Source organism: Ruditapes philippinarum, unplaced genomic scaffold, assembly GCF_026571515.1.
Source record: "Ruditapes philippinarum isolate M1 unplaced genomic scaffold, ASM2657151v2 ctg579_1_1_1_1, whole genome shotgun sequence".
In the NCBI taxonomy this organism is placed as follows: Eukaryota; Metazoa; Mollusca; class Bivalvia; order Venerida; family Veneridae; genus Ruditapes; species Ruditapes philippinarum.
The window spans coordinates 132,773-159,177 of NW_026861557.1; the positions used below are offsets into that span (position 1 = coordinate 132,773).

The following is a 26,405-nucleotide window of genomic DNA, read 5'->3' on the forward strand; positions in this document are numbered from 1 at the left end:
CAGAATTATGGCCCTTTGTTGATTTTTAGTTTTCAACTTGTGGCACATGTAGTCCAAAAAATATTTGACCTAGATTAATAAGATTGACAGAACAGTGGCGTGTGGGGGCATCCGTGTCCTATGGACACATTTCTAGTTGTAGTTTGATATTGAACTTAAACTGTATGTAGGATTGGAACATTCCAAATTCAAAGCAGGGCAAAGCCATTTTTACAAAATAAGCAGATTAAGGGTAAAATTAAACTGACTGAATTTTCCATCAAATGATTTGTTCCCAAGGCCTCAGCAACATCAATGATTTGTTCCCAATGCCTTGGCAACACATTGAGTTTTCCATCAAATGATTTGTTCCCAAGGCCTCGGCAACATCAATGATTTGTTCCCAATGCCTTGGCAACACATTGAGTTTTCCATCAAATGATTTGTTCCCAAGGCCTCGGCAACATCAATGATTTGTTCCCAATGCCTTGGCAACACATTGAGTTTTCCATCAAATGATTTGTTCCCAAGGCCTTTGAAACATGGTAATATCTCTATTTAGGGCCCTATCTTAATTCACATTCATCATAGTATATTAAACCCCTTATTTTGATTCTTATTAAGTCTACATCATCAGGCAGCCCAGAGTTCCTTGAATCAAATTTGTGCCCTTTGAGACTCTGGGACATTGTGATTGACTGCATGTATAGCAGTATTACTAAGATTTGTAAATAAATTGATTTTAGGTTAAAACTGTAAACAAAAGACACCTACTCGTAGGATTTAAATATTTTTGATATACAAGTTTAACCCCATATCTTGATAAATGGATGTGTGTCATCGTGACGTTGGAACGACAAACGAAAGACACTATGATAAATACGCCTCCACTCAAGTATTGCATTGAGTTATAAATAAACTACTGACTATGATTTATATGATCTCATAATTTTAATGAATTGTGTAATTCGGTTTTGTACTTTTGGTTTCACAGCTATATTTGGATTTTTTTGTAAATGTTAACAGTTTGAAGTTAGATTATATTACAACTTTACAGTTCAGTAGGTAAATTAATCTCTTGAAAATATTTGTATCTGTTTACATGTCAGAAGTTGAGCATCTAACAATATGTTTAAGATGGTCTCCTTAAGCTTTTTGAAGAAAATTGTGTTAACAAAATTTTCTTCTCTCTGTTAATAATCTTGTATACATGCAATTATTACAGACCAGTAAATTGTCACTATATAGCTGGAAATAATGTTTTACTTTTAAACAGGTTTATGGTAAACAGTCGTAGACCAGTTAATTAGCTCTGGTTGTAACAAGATCTCCACCAATATAAGATTTAAAGAATAGAATTGTAATGAATGCACAATTGTCTTTGATCATTGTGCGTCAAATACCATTTTCTTCTTTTTTACGTTAAAGAGCAAAACATGACTTTGTATGGTAAACATTTTATATAACTCTACACTTTCCTTCCAATGGAGGCAGCCTGGCTGTATTGTTAGACTGATTATCTGGCATCCAGACTAAAATATCATATAACAACGTAATGTATCGTAATAAATCGTCCTTATATTTTCCTGGAAAATTTTACCTTATAAGGCTGTGATATCTCATGAAAATCGGCTGATAGAGTTCTTGACTGTAGATGTTAAATCTGCGTATGGTAAATGAAGAAATACGTAGAGGATGAAAATTATACTGATTATGACTTTATTTGTACATTTTATGATCCTGTTTTTTTAATGAAGTAATTAAAAGTTAAATCTTATATTTTACTTGTGTATATATATATAATCTTGAAATAAAATTTGAACAAAAATATAGATTGAATTTCTGCAATTTTTCAATTGTCTAAAAGAAGTGCATGTACATATTTAAGAAATGGCATACACTATTTATTGTGCCTACAGGACGGTCAGGACCACAAAAGTTTTGAAATATTTTACCATATAAAGTGTATTGCCTCTGTCTGTCTGTTTGTCTGTCTGTCACATACTGGCCACTAATGTCTTTTAATGAATTAAATTTTTTTTGGCTGTTTCATTCTTACTCACAGGGTTATCATATGGAGGTGGCTGTAGGCCAAAATGACCGTCTCAAATGCATTTTCGGCCGCTTATAAAACTCTTTTTCTTGTATGTGATAAATCTATATTAAAATGACCTCCTCAAATTCAAAACAAACTTTCTCAGACTACACTGATTTAATGACTACACTGAACTCAGTGGCTCTAACACCATTGTGAATGTTATATAAATAATATGATGCATGGCGTGAGAATATTCATGATGCAGGAATGTGAATGTACTTGGTGACCTGGCTGGACAATTATATTTTATATTTATTACATCAAATCTGGACTGTGTGACATCTGATAAAGAATTCTTCCTATTAAAACATCCTTCCTCTAAAAATGTTTAGAAATAAATTCTGTGTGCTTTTAAAAAAGATCTGTATAACAAATGAACAGAAGTCTTGCCTGAAAAATCATTTGGAAAGTTTTGACTTTCATTGAGGAATTGTCAGGTTGGTGGCAAACTGATTTCATTTGACTCTGCTTAAAGTTTCAAACAAGTGTAGAGGTCGAACTTACATATAAAGGCCAAAACATATATCTGAAATGTTGAAGTTCTTGGTGATAGTATAATTTTATATGTGGGCAGAAGTTTAAGAATATATATGACTGTTAAACCGCCATTATGTTGCTTGGTAATATACATTATGTATATCAAGTTAGCAACGTAGTTTAGAGCCTTCCGGCATCAAATTGAAACATCATAATGAAAAAGCTATAGAAAATTTCATGAGAGTTTCATGTGGTTTTTTTTTTAACATAATCTGTTTGGAAAAATCCTGTTTGACCTGTGAAATTGTTTGTATCTGACAGAATGCATCAACAAGACTGAAGGAAGAAATTGAAATGACTCCTGATTTAAGAACTGCACAGAGATGTACGTCACTAATTAAGAAACTTTAATCAAACTTCTACAGAGGCGTCAGACGTCATCGGTTACATGTAGCTGTCACAAAAGATCAGTATTGATTCCCTATATTTGACTACATTAGCAGAACTGGGAAGAAAATCTCTGACGTAGATTTAAAGAAGACAAATAGGACATTATAAAATGATCTAATTTCCAAACTTTAAATTTTTTAAAAATAAATATCCTTTTCCTCATACGAACAGATTTATGCTATAATCATTGTTTGTTCAGGAATGACATGTTCGCTACTGGGGCGGGGGTGGTTTTTAGATCAAACAGCATTTCAATTAACAGGTGCTCTGAAGATAAAGCTTGAACAGATATCTATCTATAAATAGGCATTGTGGGATAGTCGCTGACGTCATTCTGTTAAAAGATGTTAGATGTTCTTGTTTTAAATCAATAAGTTCATTGACTACCTAGAGAAAAGATAGAGAGAAAAACATTCCCAGGCAGGCTTCTTCTCAATGAATGTGTCTGTTATTGAGGTCATAAAATCAAAATGAACATTCGGCTCTCCTTCGCTTTTCTGTTAAAAGGAAAATAAAAGTTTTGATTGAAATTTTTATGCTTTAGCAGAAATGTTTCTCAAGTAATTAAGTTAATATTTTTTACTTATTAAATATTTTTTCAGTAATTAAATAAAGATTTTGTGCATGATTATTTTAGCTTGATTTTAAAAAAGAAAGCTGTTACCCTTATTGGTTTAACTGAACAAATTTCTTGGTTTTCTAGCATTATATGTTTTTAATATCTAGCTTTGAAAAACACATGCAAACTATATCTATATTAGGTATTTAAGGTGGTCTCTTGCCCATATTCATCAACAATAATTTAATTTTTAAGTTTGAAATTCATGTGTATGTTTTTGTTGTTGTTCTGTTTCTGTCAGTAGCCTAGTTCAGTGTCAACCTGGTGTATCAGCATTTAAAACCAGCTTAAATAAACCAGCTTTAAACTGTAATATAATTTATTAGCTCGACTATTCGATAAGAATAAGTAAAGCTATTGCAGTCACCCGAGCGTCGGCGTCCGCGTCGGCGTCCGCGTAACCACTTATGTTAAAGTTTTTGTAATAGTTCAAATATTTTCAAAGTCCATTGACATATGGCTTTGAAACTTTGCACACTTGTTCACCATCATGACCCCAACCTGTAGACAGGAGAAGGTAACTCTATCAAGCATTTTGACAGAATTATGCCCCTTTTTCGACTTAGAATTTACGTTAAAGTTTTTGTAATAGTTCAAATATTTTATAAGTCCATAGACATATGGCTTTGAAACTTTGCACACTTGTTCACCATCATGACCCCAACCTGTAGACAAGAGGAGGTAACTCTATCAAGCATTTTGACAGAATTATGCCCCTTTTTCGACTTAGAATTTACATTAAAGTTTTTGTAATAGTTCAAATATTTTCAAAGTCCATTGACATATGGCTTTGAAACTTTGCACACTTGTTCACCATCATGACCCCAACCTGTAGACAGGAGAAGGTAACTCTATCAAGCATTTTGACAGAATTATGCCCCTTTTCCGACTTAGAATTTACGTTAAAGTTTTTGTAATAGTTCAAATATTTTCAAAGTCCATAGACATATGGCTTTGAAACTTTGCACACTTGTTTACCATCATGTCCCTAACCTGTAAACAGGAGGAGGTAACTCTATCAAGCATTTTGACAGAATTATGCCCCTTTTTCGACTTAGAATTTACATTAAAGTTTTTGTAATAGTTCAAATATTTTCAAAGTCCATTGACATATGGCTTTGAAACTTTGCACACTTGTTCAACATCATGACCCCAACCTGTAAACAGGAGGAGGTAACTGTATCAAGCATTTTTTTTACTATCAAGCACTAAGAATAGTCGAGCGTTGCTGTCCTACTGACAGCTCTTGTTAAGTTGTTTTCTTCTGAAAAATGCTCTGCCAGTTTTACCAAAACACATGTTATGAACATTTAATTGTCTCAAGGGAAGAGGTTTTAAGAGGTTGTTCAGATAGTTAATGATGACAGTTTGATATAAACTTAATTGAACTTTAAACTAGAACACAATCAGATATAGCAGCAACAAAAAATACTGTTAACTGTAATAAACAGATAAGATATTTAAGAAGCCTGGCTAGCTATTCCAGGGGTGGAGAATCTGTATTACTATAATATATAATGTATATTAAAACACTTGGACTGTCATCATGGTTTTTGTCTTTTTGAGAGGTTCAATATTAAAGATTCTATACTACTGCCTAAAATGATGACCCTCAAATTCTTAATGAAAAGCAGGTGTGAAGATCATGTGAACTATACTAAGCTCTTCATTGTATAATTTAGGGCCAAATCCTGCTGATATAATGTAGCTGGCAAATTAAGACAGTCAATGGTTCTACAACTGATATACATGCTTACATTGTATATTAAAAGTTAAATTTTGAAATAAAACATAATAGAGTATGATAGGTCTTCAGAAAAACTTTCAACTTACGTATAAGGCCCAATGTTTTCACTCCTAATTGAGAAAGTGCAGATAGTTGCACACATGATTTCCATGAGGTCAGACCGATGACCGTTTGTTGATTTTGTTGATGACCTATTTTTTATTCCTTTTTATGACCAGAATGATTTTTCATGTGCTGATTATAGCATCCGATTAGACCAATAGGTAGAGCGTTGGACTTTGAATCAGATGACCGGGTTTGATTCCCGGACGGTGCAGGTCACTTTCGTTGTGATTGATCATGAAATCCTTTCTATGGTCATTCACACTATACTGCTGCTTTGACATGTAAAGACGTTATCAGTTCCTTGCAAAAAGAAGGCATTTAGTACTGGTAAACTGCTTGACAGCCGTAGCACGGGATCGATGCGGTGACTGCATACTGCACTGTGCTCTGAACAATTCAGTGTGGCTTATTGGCTTGCTGAGTGAAAACTACCAACACCACCACACAACCATCATGCACTGAAACTAACAAGATTATTTGGAAAGTTGTTACAGCCCTTGCCAATCCCTGACACAACACCACATCTTTATCTTTGTTACATGTATTCTATATTGTAATTGGTATTGTGATTTTCTGAGATAATCTCAGTTCATTAAACAGTCTCATATTGACAGTCACACAACACTGATGAGACACTTCAGACAGATATATGCTTGTATTCTGTAGTCTTAGTGTAACAATATTGTATCTACCTCTTTATCTGTTTATTAGTTACAGTTGTCTTACACTGGGCTGACATTTTCTTCTCTAAAGCCATAGAATTCTTATAAAACATTCTAGCATTTTTGGCATTTTGTTGTACAAGGTTTTTTTCTTCAGATCAATTGATATTCATTTTTGAAAGTTTCCCTGGCTTGCATTAATTTGATTGACATTAAAACATTTCTGTTTGAGTTGAAATAAGTGCATGTTATATTTAATTCTAAAAAGCACCTTTTTGAAAATGTATGTTTACAAGTCAAATCCTTAGAAGTCTGGAATCTTTATATGCAAGCTTTTTTTTAATTAATTTATAATAAAAGATATGCCAAATATGTGTATCAAGAAAACAAGTGAAATTGTTTGAAATAATATCACATACACTTTGTGTTATTTTTACACTGGTGTTGTCTTTATTTCATGTACTTGCAACAAAGAGGAAAATTTGTTTTCTTCCGGAAAAGAAAGCAATTATTTCTAATTAAGCTCTTGGGATATTTTTTTTCTTCAAGATTTGGTGAATGATTTTATGTGAGAGAAATGGCTTTGTGAGAATTTGCCTGACTTTATGAATGAGAAAGCTGCATGTTTTTTTATGAATGAGTTATGGAGGTGTACATGTAGATGTTCACATGATGTCTGCAAGACTTGATAAATTGTGTTTAAGGACAGTGTTCAAGTTAAATAGGAAAAGATAAGGCAACATTCACCTTTCTTAAAGTCTGTGCGTAAAAGATCATTAATATGTCTGACTTGGTGATACTTATTGTCTGTTAATTTAAGAGCAGATGTTAAGTTATTATATCTATATGTTTTCAGTTTATTGGTTTAATACTTATAAACTATCTCTATCTTATTCACAGCAAAATAAATCTCATAAACAGAGCCTCCTTGATGAAGTTTTCCTGCTACTGCCTCTACAAAATGTAAGTCAATATGGGCTGCTAAGATGCTAATACAGGCTAAATAGCTGATATAGGAGCAGTCTTCCTCTCTTTTTAACTTACAATTAAGTTCAATTTTTTTTGACTCCTTTAGCATAACCTGTACATGAGCATAAAGGCTGAAGCACATTAGGTTATTATTATAAACCATACTTGTAAATCGTCCTTGTCTATATTTAGATGTTACAGGTATTCCAAGTGTTTTGACATATGTTGATCATACAATCTAATGGCCCATATGTCTCTCTAGCACCCAGAAGTTAGATCTGCTTACATTAGGCCGATAGCGGCTATTATAAGCATCTTTCAGCCCAATATCAAGGTTTTAATCCCAGCCATTATCTCAGTCAAAGACATCCTCAGCATATATTTTTAGATTATTTATTGATCCTTTTAGGTCATATAAAATCTTACCTAAATCATTAACTTATCCAACTGATATCTAGGTCATAAACTTCTAGAGCCAATGTCTAGATCATAAACTTCTCCAACCTATATCTAGGTCATAAACTTCTAGAGCCAATGTCTAGATCATAAACTTCTGGAGCCAATGTCTAGATCATAAACTTCTCCAACTCATATCTAGGTCATAAACTTCTAGAGCCAATGTCTAGATCATAAACTTCTCCAACCGATATCTAGGTCATAAACTTCTAGAGCCAATGTCTAGATCATAAACTTCTCCAACTCATATCTAGGTCATAAACTTCTAGAGCCAATGTCTAGATCATAAACTTCTCCAACTCATATCTAGGTCATAAACTTCTAGAGCCAATGTCTAGATCATAAACTTCTCCAACCGATATCTAGGTCATAAACTTCTCTAGCTCATACCAAGGTCATAAACATCCTCAGCCCAAATCTAAATCATAAACATTTTCAGCCCATATCTAGATCATATATTTTCCAGTCCAGCAGCCTAGGTCATAACATCTTCAGCCCTTATCTAGATAATAAATTCTCCAGCCCATATCTAGGTCATAATAACATCTTAAGGTCATGACTAGATCATAAATAATTTTCAGCCCATATCTAGATAATAAATTCTCCAGCCCATATCTAGGTCATAATAACATCTTAAGGTCATGACTAGGTCATAGACAATCTTCAGCCCATATCTAGATAATAAATTCTCCAGCCCATATCTAGGTCATAATAACATCTTAAGGTCATGACTAGGTCATAGACAATCTTCAGCCCATATCTAGATAATAAATTCTCCAGCCCATATCTAGGTCATAATAACATCTTAAGGTCATGACTAGATCATAAACAATTTTCAGCCCATATCTAGATAATAAATTCTCCAGCCCATTTCTACGTCATTAATATCTTAGCCCATGCCTATATCATAAAATTCTGGTCATAATAACATATTTTGCCCATATCAAAGTTACAAATGCCATATATTTCATATCTAGGTCTTAAATATCTTCCAGACCTTATTTAGATAACATTAATATTGTGAAAAACCCTTATACAGAAGAGTTAGTAGAGAGCACTTCTAAAAGAGAATATATACCAGGCATTCCTCTGCTATAACCATCATTGATTTTAACATTACATGTAATAGACTAATCAGTTTTTTTAGACATGTTTTTCTTGTTTACTACACTGACAGAATGTACTTTTAACTAAACAACTGTTTTTCTTGGTTAATATATTGACAATGTGCACTTACTTCTAAAAATCTGTTTTTAGGGGGAGGGGTTGTTATTAATAAGTAGGATGTAGGCAAAATGAAAATAATTACTGAAAAGGTATAATGACTGTAATTTTGCATTAATTCTTAAAAAAAGCTCTTCCTTTTATGTCTTGGAAGTGTAGAATGTACATGAGCCGCGTCACGACAAAAGCAACATAATGGGTTTGCGACCAGCATGGATCCAGACCAGCCTGCGCATCCGCGCAGTCTGGTCAGGATCCATGCTGTTCGCTTACCAACCCTTTCATAAGTAGAGAAACTGATAGCGATCAGCATGGATCCTGATCAGACTGCGCGGATGCTAGATAAATACTATACTATGCCTCTATATTTGGCATATACATGTAGCATTGCCTAATAGACCTCTATCAAAGTTATATAAAGGTCATATAATAAGGATTTATTGAATGATTCTTACCATCATTTTATTTTGGGGAGAGTGGTGATTAGATATATATTTTTAAAAAAATTGTAATCTGTAATTGAATTTTTTAGTTAATATATACTTTAAATAATATTTTTTAATTTCTATTAATTTTGTATCAATATTGCAAGCTAAGCAAATGACTCAATGTCATTTTTAAAATGTATATAAATTTAGAATAGCTATTATATATTTAGAATATAGCTTTTATATAAATTTAGAATAGCTGATATGATTGCCATATCCTGGTCTATTTTCCTGCAAAACCAGTTCAGTCTCATACATGTACAAGTCAGATTTACATTTTTAGCTCACCTGAACACAACACATGGTTATCAACCTTTGTCTAGCATCCTTCATTTTCAGTTTACTTAAACATCATCTCCTGCTAAACTGGGGCAGCCGCAGCCAAAAGTGATGTAACTATACAGAAATTAACTGTAAAAATTACTTCAGCTATACAAGAACTGTACAAGACTGGTCCGTCAGAGCTAAAAATAGAAAAACCTTTAAAATTGACATCTCATTGTAGCCTTTTGTTTAGTTGTTTGTGAGAAATGTGTCAATAAAAATTCTAAGTAAAAACTTTACCATAACTAGTACTTGTGGTTTTGAGGTAATTCAAATACACCTAAAAATCATTATTGTGTGATCAATGGGAACTCATGGAAAAAAATTTAGGTGTGTGACATTCAGTGAATGAACATGTGACACCTGACTGTTTTTTTATTAGAAACATTAAAAAAACTTTTGTAACTCATTTTAACCTGTACGACCAATGCAGATCCTTTAAAAATTGTGTACACAGCTTTCCTGAATTCATAGATATCAAGAATTTTAACATTTACATGTATTTAATTGTATAACTTGAAACTTGAAACTTTAATTTGTAAACTTGAAACTTGAAACTTTAATTCGTAAAGTTCAATATGAGAAAGAAAAAAAAACTTAAAAAATTTAACACACCAGTGATCTCTATAAAATAATTAGTTTTTTTGGGGAGTTTGAAAGTGAAAACAGTTCATTGATATAAGTCTATGACGAATTTTTTATCGAAACATCCCAATAGAAAAAGTACTCATTTAACGTAAACATATCCTTTGCCATTTGCTGTATGACGTCATTGACACTTATCTCGAGAAGGTTTTATTTATTACGAGGATTGTGTTCCACCTTCTAAGAAGTTTGTTTAATTATCTTGCCATATTTAGACATCATTGCGAACGTTATGGCGAGGATAATGGAACCTAACATCAATCTTACCATTGGCAATATAATTCGAGGGTCGCTTTCCTGGAAAAGGGCAAGTTAGTTGCCATGTTTTTAATCTACAGGGAGCGGTTTACTGTACTTTTAAGAAAATTTTCTAACAGACTCGTAAATTTGTCTCCGTTATAATGTCATTTTTAACGTGAGATTGGGAAAACAAAATAAGATCTGTCTTGAAATTTCTGATCATTGCTACAAAAGTACATTCCTAGCTGGAAGCAGTGATTATAATCATATTATATAGATTTATAATTATATTGTGCTTGGTTTATGTAATGATATGAATAGAGAAAAAAGAGGAAAGTTATTGCATTGACAATAGTATGTTGTAGAGGAGTGTTAATGAAATATTTCAGCATCACAACATTATTCTGTCAACTATCAGAACCACATTTCCTTTACTACACAATGTTACAATTCACTGATATATTTGCTTTAGTTTTGATAAGTTTCAATATTTCTAAAGAATGTTTTCCTTTATTTTCAGGTGGTTTTCGGAACTTTGAGGAGAATTTCCCAGAATTCTGTGACGGTCCAGAAAGTGACGATGATACAGACAAGGAAATCATGGGACTTTGTAACCTGAAAATAGCAGAGGACTCTGCTTACGGAACATGTGATTCAAACGGTGACCTAGATTCACCTACTAGTAACGTGCCCGTTCAAGTCATCCCCCATTTATATTTAGGAAATGCTAAAAATTCAGCAGACAAAGACGTTTTGAAAAACTTTGGTATATCATATATACTGAATGTCACCCCCAATGTGCCAAACAAATTTGAAGAGGATAGTGCATTTAAATACATGAAAATACCCATCAGCGATCATCTCTCACAAAATCTCTCCAAATTTTTTCCAGAGGCCATAGCTTTTATAGGTGAGCATTTTCATATCAAGGTTTTCTTTCAAAAATTTTTAATTTGCAAGTTATTACATGTATACAAAAATTGAAATGATTCATTCAGTATGAAGAAACCATTGTGGTAAGTTTTAGATTCCAATAAAATACAAAAGTATAGTTTAATTAGGTTTTAATGACTTGTACAATGTTTTTACACTGTTTCGATAAAAATGAAAAGTTGTCTAATCAATTTCTTTATCATCGTCAGTTTGCCTTCAAAAAGTATCAGAATGGTGATAAAGAAGTGTTCTTTACAGACCTTTATTTTAAGGAGAGGAAATCAGTAACAGTCATTTTTTGGACCTTTAATAAAAGTTAATGTAAGTTGTGTGTCTGAACATAGTTTATAAAACAAAGAATGGCAGACAGAAGAAAAAGTAACAAGACATATTTTTTTTCTATCATGATTCTACAAATTATAGGCAATCCTTGAACAGTGTGAAGTAGTGAGCAGAGAGAAGGAAAGGCAAGCCTTAAAGATTGAGTGTAAATTACGTAAATAGACGAGCGTGTCTATAAATAATAGATATCTTCTTAAAACTGCACCTTTAGCCAAACACGGAAATTAAAAAGGAAAAACGTTCTGGCATTGCTTTAGATATGTGACAGAAATAAGTTGGTCCCATCATTGAGAATCCTCATGAAATACTGTAACAATCATGGTGACTGAAAAGTTCTTTGATTTGACTTATTAGCTTTCTGTATACTACTTAAATAGTTGTTTTGCTACTGGTAAAGTACACGCAGGTCAGTCGGCACTCTGTTCTTCATGCTCTTTAATTTATGCGGTTCTGATTTTGAATCAATTAAAACTCTGACAAAGAACCAAGCCGTCTGTCAGACTTAAATGGTCACTCAGTTGGCTAAGTCTCGGTAATTAATAAGAATTTCCTGGATGATTTTTTCAGCATCCATTATGAAACAATTGAAATGTTTTAAACATTATATGTACATTGTATCTGTGTATCAATTATAGATAATAGAGATATCATAATAAAGATTAACAGAAGTTGGGTGGAGCTTAGACTGATGACATTGAGGTTGTCATGGCATTTAACTGTTCCAACTATGCTAGGGTAAACATTTGCTGCAGGTTAAAGGTCAAAGTTTATTAAATTTTTATCTTATATTAAAGATAAGGCTTCACACTCTTTTGATTTCTTTGTTTTACTTGTATTTTTCTCTGTTCACTTAGTGCACTGATCTCAGCATAGTTCAATGTTTTGTTAACATTGCAATTTAGCAACATTCCTCTCTCTAAGAATACATTGTAATTGTTCATTAATAAGGCATTTTTCTTTTGAATAAAGGGCAATATGTATATAATTATGTAAAAAAATTGCCATATAAAGAAAATGGTCTCCATCTTTAGAGACACTATTCTGATATATGCTAAGCAGCCAGGATGTTACTTATTGCATAGATATACATCAATTACGGCCTTTGTGGCAAAATGACTCTGGATTGTTGACATTGAAACCACAGCCCTTTCTTTCTGTTTAGTGGCAATGTGGCCTTGTCATTTTAACAACAGAGTTACTAAGGTCTGGATTTATGTCATTGAAACAACAGATCATTGCTGTTGTTTTGTGGCAAAGTGGCCCTGACATTTAAACAACATCCCTTTGCTGCTGTTTTGTTGCAAAGTGGCCCTGACATTTAAACAACATCCCTTAATTTGCAGCTGTTTTATGGCAAAGTGGCCCTGACATTTAAACAACATCCCTTTGCAGCTGTTTTGTGGCAAAGTGGCCCTGACATTCAAAGAATAGATCCTTACTGCTGTTTTGTGGCAATTTGCTCCGGATTGATGGCATTGAAACAACAGCCCCTTGATGCTGTGGGCAGAAATGTGCTTTGATGTGAGGCTGGTATATGGCCATACAATTTTGAAATAATGCACTGGACTGTTACTTAAGTTGACACCACATAGCTTGGTCAAAATTGTTAGTGTTACTTTAAATCCAATGAAATAAAAAGGAGAGAAACAAAAAAAAACAATGTCATTCATTTTGAAACCCATATATCTTTTATAACAAATCTTATACACTTGGCCCCCTGCAGTCGGCAACTTGAAATGCCCCCACATAGGATGCTGAATATTTGTAATGTTGACTAGTACAGTAGTTTTATTTGTTTTCTGTGGTAAACTTGATCATGCTTAAGGGCTATACTAAACTATTTTAAAACCGCTTCCTTTCCAATCAAATGGATGTGGTTGCCAATTTACTCTTATTTGTATATAGTTCTAATACATGTTAAATGTCAGTCATTACACTGACTAACCTTCCTCAAACACCTTCATATACATGTATAGAACAATAAGATATTAAGTATGTTACAGTTACTTCTCATGAACATCTACCAATGATTATGTTTGTGGTACCGCAGTCTCTATTTCATATTAGTGTGACAATGTTCTCAGCTGTGTAAAAGCAAAGATCATCCATAAGTGTAACTCAGCCTGGCATTGCCTTCGCTACTTTTTTGGGTGTTAGTTGGTTTCTCCAAAACTATTGAAGGGTTGAAACTTTACACACTTGAGAGCAAGATAATCACTTTTTCAAGCCCATAACTCTTCATATGGATTTTGACAGAATTACGGCACTTTTGAAGTAAAAAAAAATCTACATTATCCAGGCTGTTGTTTCATTATTATGAGTCAAGCACGCTGACCTACTGACAGCTCTTGTTACATGTAAATAGTTTAAACTGTAATATTTCCCGATATTGAGTTTTAAAAAAAGGGTCGTGGCTTATAATATCTATATGTGAAGTAAAGGATGACAATTTAAATAAGGAAAAAAACAACAACAAATATCTTAATGTAAGTTCCAGGCTGTATTATGTATGTAATTAACTTTAGGATATTAAGTGGATCTAACTTATCAATGGTACCAGACCAGCATTGTATGTCTGTCCATGCAATTTTTATTCAGGTTGCTCGTAAATTTTAGGATTTTGATAATATACAATGTGTAACCAAACATTTACAAAAGAAAATATCAAATCCAAAGTTACAGTAGTCCATAATTGCACATTGAATGGCTTTGTTACATCCTAGAGTTAATTTTTAGCTCGACTATTCGCAGAATAATCGAGCTAATGCAGTCACCCATTTGTCGGCGTCGGCGTCCCTGTGGTTAAGTTTTTGTATGTAAGCTGGTATCTCCATAACTACTGAAGGGAATGGATTGAAACTTCACACACTTGTTCTCTGTGATTATCTAAGATGATTGGCACAAGTCCCATAACTCTGAATTGTTTTATTTCATAATTATGCCCCTTTTTCGACTTAGAAAATCTTGGTTAAGTTTTTGTATGTAAGCTGGTATCTCCATAACTACTGAAGGGAATGGATTGAAACTTCACACACTTGTTCTCTGTGATTATCTAAGATGATTGGCACAAGTCCCATAACTCTGATTTGCTTTTTTTCATAATTATGCCCCTTTTTCGACTTGGAAATTCTTGGTTAAGTTTTTGTATGTAAGCTGGTATCTCCATAACTACTGAAGGGAATGGATTGAAACTTCACACACTTGTTCTCTGTGATTATCTAAGATGATTGGCACAAGTCCCATAACTCTGGTTTTGCTTTTTTTTCATAATTATGCCCCTTTTTTCGACTTAGAAATTCTTAGTTAAGTTTGTGTATGTAAGCTGTTATCTCCATAACTACTGAAGGGAATTGATTGAAACTTCAACACACTTGTTCTCTGTGTTTATCTAAGACGATTGGCACAAGTACCATAACTCTGATTTGCTTTTTTACATAATTATGCCCCTTTTTCGACTTAGAAATTCTTGGTTAAGTTTTTGCGTGTAAGCTGGTATCTCCATAACTACTGAAGGGAATGGATTGAAACTTCACACACTTGTTCTCTGTGATTATCTAAGATAATTGGCACAAGTCCCATAACTCTGATTTGCTTTTTTTCATAATTATGCCCCTTTTTTGACTTAGAAATTCTTGGTTAAGTTTTTGCGTGTAAGCTGGTATCTCCATAACTACTGAAGGGAATGGATTGAAACTTCACACACTTGGTCTCTGTGATTATCTAAGGTGATTGGTACAAGTCCCATAACTCTGAATTGTTTTATTTCATAATTATGCCCCTTTTTCGACTTAGAAAATCTTGGTTAAGTTTTTGTATGTAAGCTTGTATCTCCATAACTACTGAAGGGAATGTATTGAAACTTGAAGACTTTGTACCTTTTCAGACAATTTTATGTATTCATATAGGTAAGCATTATTATACTCAATGAAACACCCTTGTGACAAATTTTCGAATAGTCGAGCTTTACTGTCCTCCGACAGTTCTTGTTGTAATTTGGAGGGACTGGCAAAGTACTGTAAAATTCAAACTGCTTTCGAGATGATTGGTTAACCACAAATGAAATGTTTAAGCTTTATATAGACATACCTTGTTTATAAAAAAGGCGTAGTAGTATTTGTAGGATAGTCAGCATTATATACATTGTTTAAAGTTTCTGATTGCAAAGTTTTAACGAAATTTAATTTAAAGGAACAAATAACTTTTAAACATGAAAGTATTATATGAATGCTTTTTGTAAAACTACATTTTATAGAAATTATATACTAGTAGTATAATAAAGATATTAAATGTTACGATGTAAATAAACTGATATTGTTATGTTTGACATATTGGTAAATTGCTGGCAAATTCTTCCTGATCAAAACCACCATTTCATCATTACAATTTTATTGACTCCAGCTCTGACTTGATTAAATTGTAATAACATGAACTATAGTTTTTATATTGATCATGGCTATATGTTGAGTATATGTCATGTATTTAATGGCATTTTTAATGACTAGATGATATCTGATCAATTTATTGAATGTTTAATGGAACATGCTTCTGAATTTTTACTCAATTTACCTTGTTACATAATGGACTAGTCTAATATCAGTTTAATATATTGAATGTTTAAAGGACCATGAATCTTAATTATTTTTCAATTTACCTCGCTACATTATGGACTTGTCCTTGATATCAGATCAATTTAATATTGAATTTTTAAAGGAACATGCTTCTGAATTTTTACTCAATTTACCTTGTTACATAATGAACTAGTCTATAATATCAGTTTAATATATTGAATTGTTAAAGGACATTGCTTCTGAATTTTTACTCAACTTACCTTTTTACATAATGGACTTATCCTTGATAACAGGTCAATTTATTGAATGTTTAACCCATATCGTACTGGAACCAAACCTGATAAGCCTTTGCTGCCAGTATAGAGCCAGGCTTGCTTTAATGTCCAAGCAGTTTGACTAGGCCTTATACTGTGGCTAACTCAATTTTTGTATTTTGATCTTGAAATCCATTAAACTTGGACTGTTCTGAATTCAAAGGTGGGCAAATCCATTACACAAATTCAGCAGATTAAGTGTTAAAGGAGTATGCTTCTGAATTATGACATAACTTACCTCGCTACGTAATGGACTTGTCTTTTATTTAAACGATTTCTGTTCATTACAATTAAATAGTTATTTTAACAAATAGAATAGAGTTAATTCAGCGGTATGCACGGTTCAGCACAATGGACAATTTAGTAGTGATACTATTTTGGCATCTAATTTTTTTTTTAATTTTTTTTTTAATGAATAAAATTTTCATGTTCATTCCATTACATAAGGTATGTTCCATATAGAAAATTATCTTAAAATGCCAGGTGATGCAAGTATAACTCATTATTAAATTGTTAAAAAAAAAAACGAATGTAATCTAATATGATATGATATTTTAATGTGATACAGGGATGTATTGATTGTGGTTTACCACTTGTTAAAAACTGACAGCTTGAGGATAATAAACGTTTAAACCAGGCTGAATGATTTTGCAAAAAAAAAAAGGAAAAATATATATAGATGAGACTATTTTTAATAGAGATGCTAATTAACCGCTTTTAAAGTTGTAAGTATTTCAAGGCGGATATGATTTACATTACTATATATAGATGCAATTATCAATTTCGCAAGAATAAACTTTAGTAATAAATTTTTTTTGTGAAAAATAAAAAATTAACACCTGTAGACTAAAGACTTACTGTAAAGAACACAGGTCACAAAAGACAAAAGGAAATAACTGTGTTTTCCTGATTTATCAATTTCAATGCAAGAATAACTTTTTTCAAAAGACCATTAACTAGTAACAAAGACATTTTTTCTGGTTTCCCTGTATGACTGTCTTGGTTTCCCTACAAGACTATTAAGTTTTCCACTTTTGTTTTGAACATAAAACCTCTCATTTAGAGAAGTAAAGGATGCATGCCAATGATGCCATACTAATCTTTCTCTGGTACAATTCCGTTTCCCACAGACTTATGCCATATTTACTTCAGGTACTATTCCATGCCCAACCAACCCATGCTATACTAAGCTGTCTCTGGTACTGTTCCATGCCCATCTGATCTATACTGTTCTTATATCAGGTACTATTCTTAGCCCCTACTGACCTATGCTATACTTTGCTACTTTCCATGCCCTACTGACCTATGCTGTACTTTGCTACTATTCCATGCCCTACTGACCTATGCTGTACTTGGCTTCTTTCCATGCCCTACTGACCTATGCTATACTTGGCTACTTTCCATGCCCTACTGACCTATGCTGTACTTTGCTACTAATCCATGCCCTACTGACCTATGCTGTACTTTGCTACTATTCTATGCCCTACTGACCTATGCTGTACTAAGCTACTATTCCATGCCCTACTGACCTATGCTGTACTTAGTTACTATTCCATGCCCTTCGACCTATGCTGTACTAAGCTACTATTTGATGCCCAACTGACCTATGCTGTACTTAGCTACTAATCCATGCTCTCTTGACCTATGCTGTACTTAATTTCTATTTTATGCCCTACTGACCTATGATGTACTTATCTACTAATCCATGCCCTACTGACCAATGCTATACTTGGCTACTTTCCATGCCCTACTGACCTATGCTGTACTTTGCTATAATTCCATGCCCTACTGACCTATGCTGTACTTGGCTACTTTCCATGCCCTACTGACCTATGCTGTACTTAGCTAGTTTTCCATGCCCTACCAACCTATGCTATACTTAGCTACTATTCCATGCCCTACTGACCTATGCTATACTTAGCTACTATTCCATGCCCTACTGACCTATGCTGTACTTAGTTACTATTCCATGCCCTACTGACCTATGCTGTACTTGGATACTTTCCATGCCCTACTGACCTATGCTGTACTTAGCTACGGCTACTTTCCATGCCCTACTGACCTATGCTGTACTTAGCTACTTTTCCATGCCCTACCGACCTATGCTTTACTTAGCTACTATTCCATGCCCTACTGACCTATGCTATACTTAGCTACTATTCCATGCCCTACTGAGCTATGCTGTACTTAGTTACTATTCCATGCCCTACTGACCTGTGCCATACATAGCTACTATGCCATGGCTGTACTTATCTACTAATCCATGCCCTACTGACCTACTCTATGCCATGATACTTGTCTCAGATACTTATCAGTGCCCTACTGACCCATGCCATACTTGACTGTCTTTTGTACTATTTCATGTTCTACTGACCTATGCTGTACGTATCTCAGACATTATTTCATATCTTAGGTACAATTCTATGTCTGTCTGACCTTTGCTGTACTTATCTTAAGTATGTACTATTCCATGCCCTACTGATCTAAATTTACCTTTATAATTAATATAGTAACTGCTGTAAAAAAAAAAAAACCTTATAGATGTTTTTTAATCAATTAGTATGATGTGTTGTTGACAATGTGACTATATTTGAAAATAGAATCAATGACACTATCATATTAGTGGGAAACCATGAAAATTGTCTGAGGGAGTAGATTTTCTTAATTAATAACAAGTCATCAAGTAAGCATATGGGACAGAGACAAAGGCTTGACATTGGTATTATGCACTTTTCCAGGATAAAATTACTGAAATACTTAGTTTCCTCAGCAATGCATTTATAAACAGGTGTTACTTATTACCTTGATACCAATTAAAACACATTTTTGAGTTCAGGAGTTAAAATTTACATAGACATACAAAAAACTATTAATATTATACCTAACAATTGTAACCACAGTGTAAGAATACATTAAGTGACACCTGCATACATGTAATAAACTTCTTAATATTTTAGCAATATTGCATAATTTATAGTCCAACTAATAGTTCCATGCAAAATGTGGGGGAAAAAAAAAGAAAAATGGGGGAAAAAAAGTCAAGTACTTGTTTGTGAGATAACCTATGCTCTTTTGAATAGATGTGTTAAAACGATTTTAATTTCAAATTGCAGATTAAAGGTTGATTTATTTTGTTGACAGTAATTCTTTTCATTCAGCTTAATTTTTACTGGAAAATTTCTACGAATAGTTGTATTATATTTAAACATAAATTATTTGGCTTGATAATGGATTTTAATGAGGGTTTGAAGTTTGTTTGACATACTTTCAAGTAGGCTTCTTGGAGCTAACCAGTACTCGTGTCATTTGATGACAAATGGTTTCAACAGAAGTAGAGCTCAAACCCATGGTCTTTGGATTGAAAGGCAGACACTTTAACCACTTAGGCCACCGCTCCTATCAACGTAAAATATATTAAGTTAGTATTAATTGCCAATGAGTTTTTTCCTCTTTGTGAAGAAATGCCATACAGTTACATAAATGATATATAAACTCAATGTTATACATATTTATTATGCTATAGAGCTGAGAGGACAAAATTTACAATGCCTGGTAACAGGACAGAGAGCAATATGACCTGGTCTCATGACACCATTTTCAGCTTCCATTGCAATTGTTTTATCTACCAATATCAAATTGAGGCATGAATTATTGATGGTTGCTATTTGAAAATACTGTTCAACTGCCGCTAAAACTAGTAGGGAGTTAATAATTCATAAACTTTAAAATGTGTAGCTGACTAAATTTTTAAATGAATAGCTCTTTTACTGCGTAATTAGGCTGTATTTTTAAACATATAATTATATAATATAAAATCCTGATCCTACCCTGTATTGGCTGCATATATCTAAAAACTAAAAAAGTTTCATGTAAAATTCTACTAGTATTAGAAATTTCGACAGTTTTCCACGTAAAATGTCATTATACCATCAAAATTGACATAATAATTATGTAACTGTTATATAGTATTCCAAAAGAAATGCAATAAATTTATAGTAATTATATGCATATTTATTCATTATATGAAAATTATATGGGTCTAGATCTTTTTCGCTATAAATATCAACTTTAAATGAAAAATGTAAATGGACAGAATGATATTGTGTTTTGAATATCATATATGTGAAAAGAATATATCATTAATTATTCTTCAGTGGTGAAGGGTAAATGCTGCTGTGTGATATTTTCATTAGATGATTTTTACAGAATCAGTATTTTGCACTCCAAGGTGTGAAATGTTGAAATGGCTGATTTAGATTTAATACAGAGATCTGATATAGTAAAACTGATATCTGTCACAGTTTCAGATAGAATTAGCAATAGAGTTTTGCATAATTTCATTGTATTCTAGTTTTATATTTGACACTGTATGTGTTCCTTAAAAATAACCAATGCTTTACTTTCCATTACACCAGTATAATATTTGTATAGAATGTGATAGGCAAATGTTCACAAGTATCAAATTATTCACAAGTTAATTGTTACATACATACACATACATACATACATTGTACATATGAGATAGATGTCAGTTTTAAGTTGTGTTAAAAGTCATAATTAATGGAACATGGCTTCATAATTAGTTATTGAAAATTTTTGTGATACTTAGATATGAATTTCAAAGAAGAAGGGCAAATCTGTTAGGCAAATTAGAGTTGGGATATCAAATCTCATCATGACATTTATTAATTTATTGTTTCCATTTTATATACCAGTACATTATATCACATTTAGCAAGAACACTTAAACTCTTAACAAACTTAACTTATGATAATAGCAATGCATACATTACTTAATGATTACTGTGTATTTTAAGCATAATAAATACTTTAGACAATTATTTCCATTAAACAAATACTATGTTTGAGCACTAAAGGTATAACATGAATGGATGTTTCTATAGATTGTAATGACATACATTAAGGACAGCAAGTTTTGACCTAATGAAAACAGAAATGCGTTTTATTAATTCTGGACGGTACCCAGGGGAGTCTGGGTAATGATTTTATGTGCGATGTTGTCAGCAATGTTCCGACATGACAATGGTCATGACGGTTTCGTGACAACGGCCGTAATAAAATCTCCCGAGGAGCCGCCATAATTAAAGGATGTCCATAAGTGTCTTCTGCTCTCAGTCAACTTCTTACTCTGTTTATGTCTGTGAAAGGCAGTTTTATTTCATAACTATTACCCTCAAAGGTTGCATATTAATGAACTTTTTCTGCTTTGAGTTTAACACTATCCATTGTTACAATAAGAGTAAATATTATATTTCAGTCATGTAAAAGTATATAAATAAGTTGCAGATTTATATTGTGAAAAAAAAGTGTTACCTATGTAGCAGTACAAAATTTTTTAGTAACATTGTACACATGTATTAACAGTAATAATAACTTAAAATTGCCAAAAATCACTATTTGGCACTTTTATTTTTCCATCAAAACTGATTTCAAAGTGCTGCAACTTCTCAATGAATTCAGATAGAGTAAAAGGCTTTTCAGTGTCGGTTACTAGTTACCCTAAGATCGACCTGAGGCCATTTTTAGTCTGTCACATGTCCAAAATTTTCTTGGCCATGAGGGGGACTATCGCCCCCCTTCAAACCCCCCCAAACAGAAGGGGGCACATTACCCTTCTGGCAACCCCCTGACGTAACATTTGGATGGGGGGCGGCGCCAAAAAAGTGCTCACTTTTTTTAACAACATTTCTCAAACGAAAAACAGTGTTTGAGGTCTCAAAATGGGGGGGGGGACAAAAAACCGTCAAAACATGTCTATATCAGGGAAACAGGGAAAAGGTAAAGGTGCATTGCCAAGGTAGAAAGTGATATACATGTATATCAAACTTTTGTTATATAATTATGTTACTTTTAATAGGTTTTTATTTACAGTATATGTTAGTACATGTAGTTTCGTTTGGACAGTCACAAACATCAGAAATGTTAAAACTGATATTCATGTTTTTGTTGAAGACTTTATACTTAAAGTTTAACCTAATGATAATTAATAATATACTCTCTTTCTTTTCCTTTCAGATGAGGCCCGTGGTTCAAACCAAGGAGTTCTCGTTCATTGTTTAGCCGGTGTGAGTCGTTCGGTTACCATCACTGTCGCATATCTAATGCAGACGAAGCAACTTACTCTGAATGATGCGTACGATTACGTAAAAGCATGTAAACCAAACATTTCACCAAACTTCAATTTTATGGGACAATTGTTGGAGTTCCAGCGTAGTTTGGGAACTCGGATTAAATGCTCTTGTGGGAAATTAAAGTGTACTTGTTCAGACCTAAGTCGCCTGATCTCGGAAGATTCTTCCCAATCTAGCATGTGATATTTCTTCAATTTTAGATAACTAAAGAATGTCATTTAGGGCTAAAATATTTGATTTGCTTCTCATGCCGATAAAAATGGCGTACAACCTTTTCATCAGTTGACAACATCTTACGAAGCTCAAAACATTCCATCTGGCATCAATCTGTGAAACTATTCTTCAATAAAAATCATTTAGCTTTTGACAAAAGCTTTAAAAGAATAAGTTCACATAGTCTTGTCTTTTAGAAGCTTGATGTGTGGTACCATTTCTGCTGACAGGCCTTTTGAGTGATATGGATGAAATCAGAGGTGAACAGAAGCTTGAATGAAGACAAAGTACAGGTAGAAGCTTTGGAGCAAATGTCAGAAGATTTGAAAGTAGGAAAAATTGAGATCGCCAGGTTTGGAAATTATGCCACAAAACACTAAGAAAAGCACAGACTTAGAGGTCTTGTTACTTAAATAAGGGCATATCAACTGTGACTCTATTTATGAGACAATGTTTCTTATATGTACAAATGATGATATGGCAACTTAGTTGTAATACTGTATTTTTGTAGTTTTAGTTTAGCGTGATTCATGGACAAGTTAGAAGTACATTTATGCTCGTTGAAATAAGCTAACAAGTCCCATTATTGAATCAATGTTTTCTAAAATTGTACTATTATTAAGTTATAGGTGCTTTGTTATATTTTGATAAAAGCAACAATGCCTCAAGGGAAAAAAGTCAGAAATATGATTATTTTAGCTCTGAAATTTCGTATAATTCAATTTTTCTTTTCATGATACTGACAAAATAAATATGGACTAATAACATTATTTGATAAATATAACCTAGTTAATTTGGTGTAGAAACTAGTAATTTCTTTATTAAAGCTGAGATTTTGTGTTTGATACTTTATCACAATATAGGACATCAATTTATAGAATATAAATTCCAGAATCCTTGATAAATAATTTAATTAAGATATATTTTTATATGAAAATATAATTTTTTCTTATGATAGAAATAAACATATTAGTGTTGAAGCAATGTATAAACTTTGTATTTCTAGGGTTTTCATTGATAATTTAGGAACCTAAAATTAGCGGAATATTTGTGTTTTTTCACTAACACATAAATAATTATATAACCATTTTATATCTTGTTATACTAAAAGATTTCAAGTATCTGGATTTCAATATGTACATTATTTAAAACAATACTCTAATCCATCTCCTCTAATCAAGTTAAAAGTGCTTGTTAGCAAGTTAGCAAACTTATTTTATCCTTACTAGTTGAAAGTTTGTAGCTTCAAAATAATCTTTTTGCAATTAATTTTTTACATAACATTGAAGGGATTGAAATGAACCTTTTTCATAAACTTGATACTTTTATGTATTTTTTGTATAGAAACAAGATGAATGATTCCCGGTCATATTGGCTAATGATTGGTCAATTTTAGTACATGATTGATCATTTTAAAACATAATTGATCATTTTAAGATGTGATTGATCATTTTAAGATGTGATAGATCAATTTAAGAAATTATTGATCATTTTAAACCATGATTGGTCATTTTAAGATGTGATTGATCATTTTAAAATGTGATTGATCATTTTTAGACATGTTGATCACATTAAGATGTGGTTGATTACTATAAAGACCTGATTGATCGCTATAAGGCCCAATTGATCATTTTAAGTCATAAATACTTTTAAGATGTGATTGATCACTATAAGGCCTGATCATTTTTAGACCATAATTGATCACTTTAAGATGTGATTGATCACTTTAAGATGTGATTGATCACTTTAAGATGTGATTGATCACTTTAAGATGTGATTGATCAATACAAGGACAGATTGATCATTGTAAGACATGGTTGATCACTTTAAAACATGGAAACTGGTAAAATCTTTGCAAGATTATGATGGAAATAATAGCTTAAAAGAATCAGTTATGTACAAGGCTTCATAGCAATTTTAACACTATACAAGTATTCTACACTTGTTTTATTTTGAAGGTTTGGTTCTAAGTGGAAGCTTCTAGTACAACATATAGAAGATATTACCATTTCACACCAAGCCTTAGAATTTTGATAGTATACATAAAACGTTTTGTTAATTCTTATAGTAGGTGGAAATAAAATATGTTTTCTCCAGTGAGTCTGATATTAGGAAGCTGTAAATACGTAATGTTTGTTCCATTTACAGTATGATAAGCCAAGAAATATCTGTAAGTAAACATTTCCAAGTCCACTACAGCTCAATGACTTTCCAACAAACATACAGTCTGTGCCAAAAAGATTACTTTATATAAAGCAGTACCTGTTCACCTCACCTAAATTTACAGGATTTTTTTTCCCATTCAAGCTTTTATCTTAAGAAAAATGAAGGAAAAGATAAAAAAAATGTAAAGAAATTGTTAGAATATTCCAGGTTTCTATTTAGACCTCTCTTATCATACATTACAACATGCAATAAGTTATATGATCTCAAAAATTCATAAAGATGGAAAATTTTCAGGTAAGAAAAATAACATTAAAAAAACACACACCCAGACTTCATAATATTGCCCTGTTTGTGTTTTATTTCAAGCAGAATTTTTTTTTTAGATTTGTAACTTTTGTTCTCTTTCATTGATATATTTGTTATTTTTTATACTGAATACATTGTTCAGACATTATAGAAAAATAATACATGTATTTCTGTTATTCATTAAACCTTGAAGGGTGGGTTATGTTCTGGCATGATAAGAAAAATATATTTTGGTTTCAAATTACATTGTAATAAGTAAATATTGTAAAGTGTTTGAAAATATTAAAACTTTCTTGTTAATGCGATATAAAGTTTACATAATATGTGATACTAGCTGATGAAGTAACTACTTGTAAACTTCTGGAAGCTGTATATTTTCAGTGCTAGTTCTCCAGTATAATATATATATACCATTCAATGGGATTACTTTGATTAAAATTTTGTTTCCTGCACAAATGTTGGTTATTAGCTCACCTGAGCACAAAGTGCACAGAATTGAGCTTTTGTTATGGCAAGATATCTGTGGTCAATTGGTTGTGGTTATCCCCAATGTCTTAAACTTAAGAATTTAAATGTTTAAAAATCCTCTCCTTATATCACCTTATGGTTCTCTACAAAATTCTATAAATCATGCACTTGGGATCATTAAATTTGTAAAAAAATTATATATGGTAGGTTAACGTATTTGAGTCTTTTAATGTGAAATAATAATGCTTATAACTTAGTTAATTGGCATGAACCCTCTACAAAATTTATATAAATTATGCCGTTTTGTCAAAAAAAAAAGACTCGGCCTGGAATTAATCATTACATACTATGTGTATAGGAAATTAACTACAATTCCTAGAGGTTATATATTTGGATTACTTCATTTTCTAGTGGGTTTCTATAAAAGTTTTATGGAGTCACTGCCCAATGTGACCAAATTG

The 26,405-nt window shown here is 32.4% G+C and overlaps 1 protein-coding gene across 1 annotated transcript in view; it reads left to right on the forward strand.

Annotated features, from left to right (window-relative positions):
• Window positions 1–25,876, forward strand: part of LOC132716085 (dual specificity protein phosphatase 7-like) — a 33,246-nt gene extending 7,370 nt beyond the window's left edge. The window contains exons 2-3 of the mRNA XM_060699248.1: window positions 11,004–11,393; window positions 22,676–25,876. Of these exons, the coding sequence (XP_060555231.1) occupies window positions 11,004–11,393; window positions 22,676–22,974 (689 nt within the window). The 3' untranslated portion in view covers window positions 22,975–25,876. The remainder of the gene's footprint in view (window positions 1–11,003; window positions 11,394–22,675) is intronic.
• The last annotated feature ends 529 nt before the right edge of the window (window positions 25,877–26,405 follow it).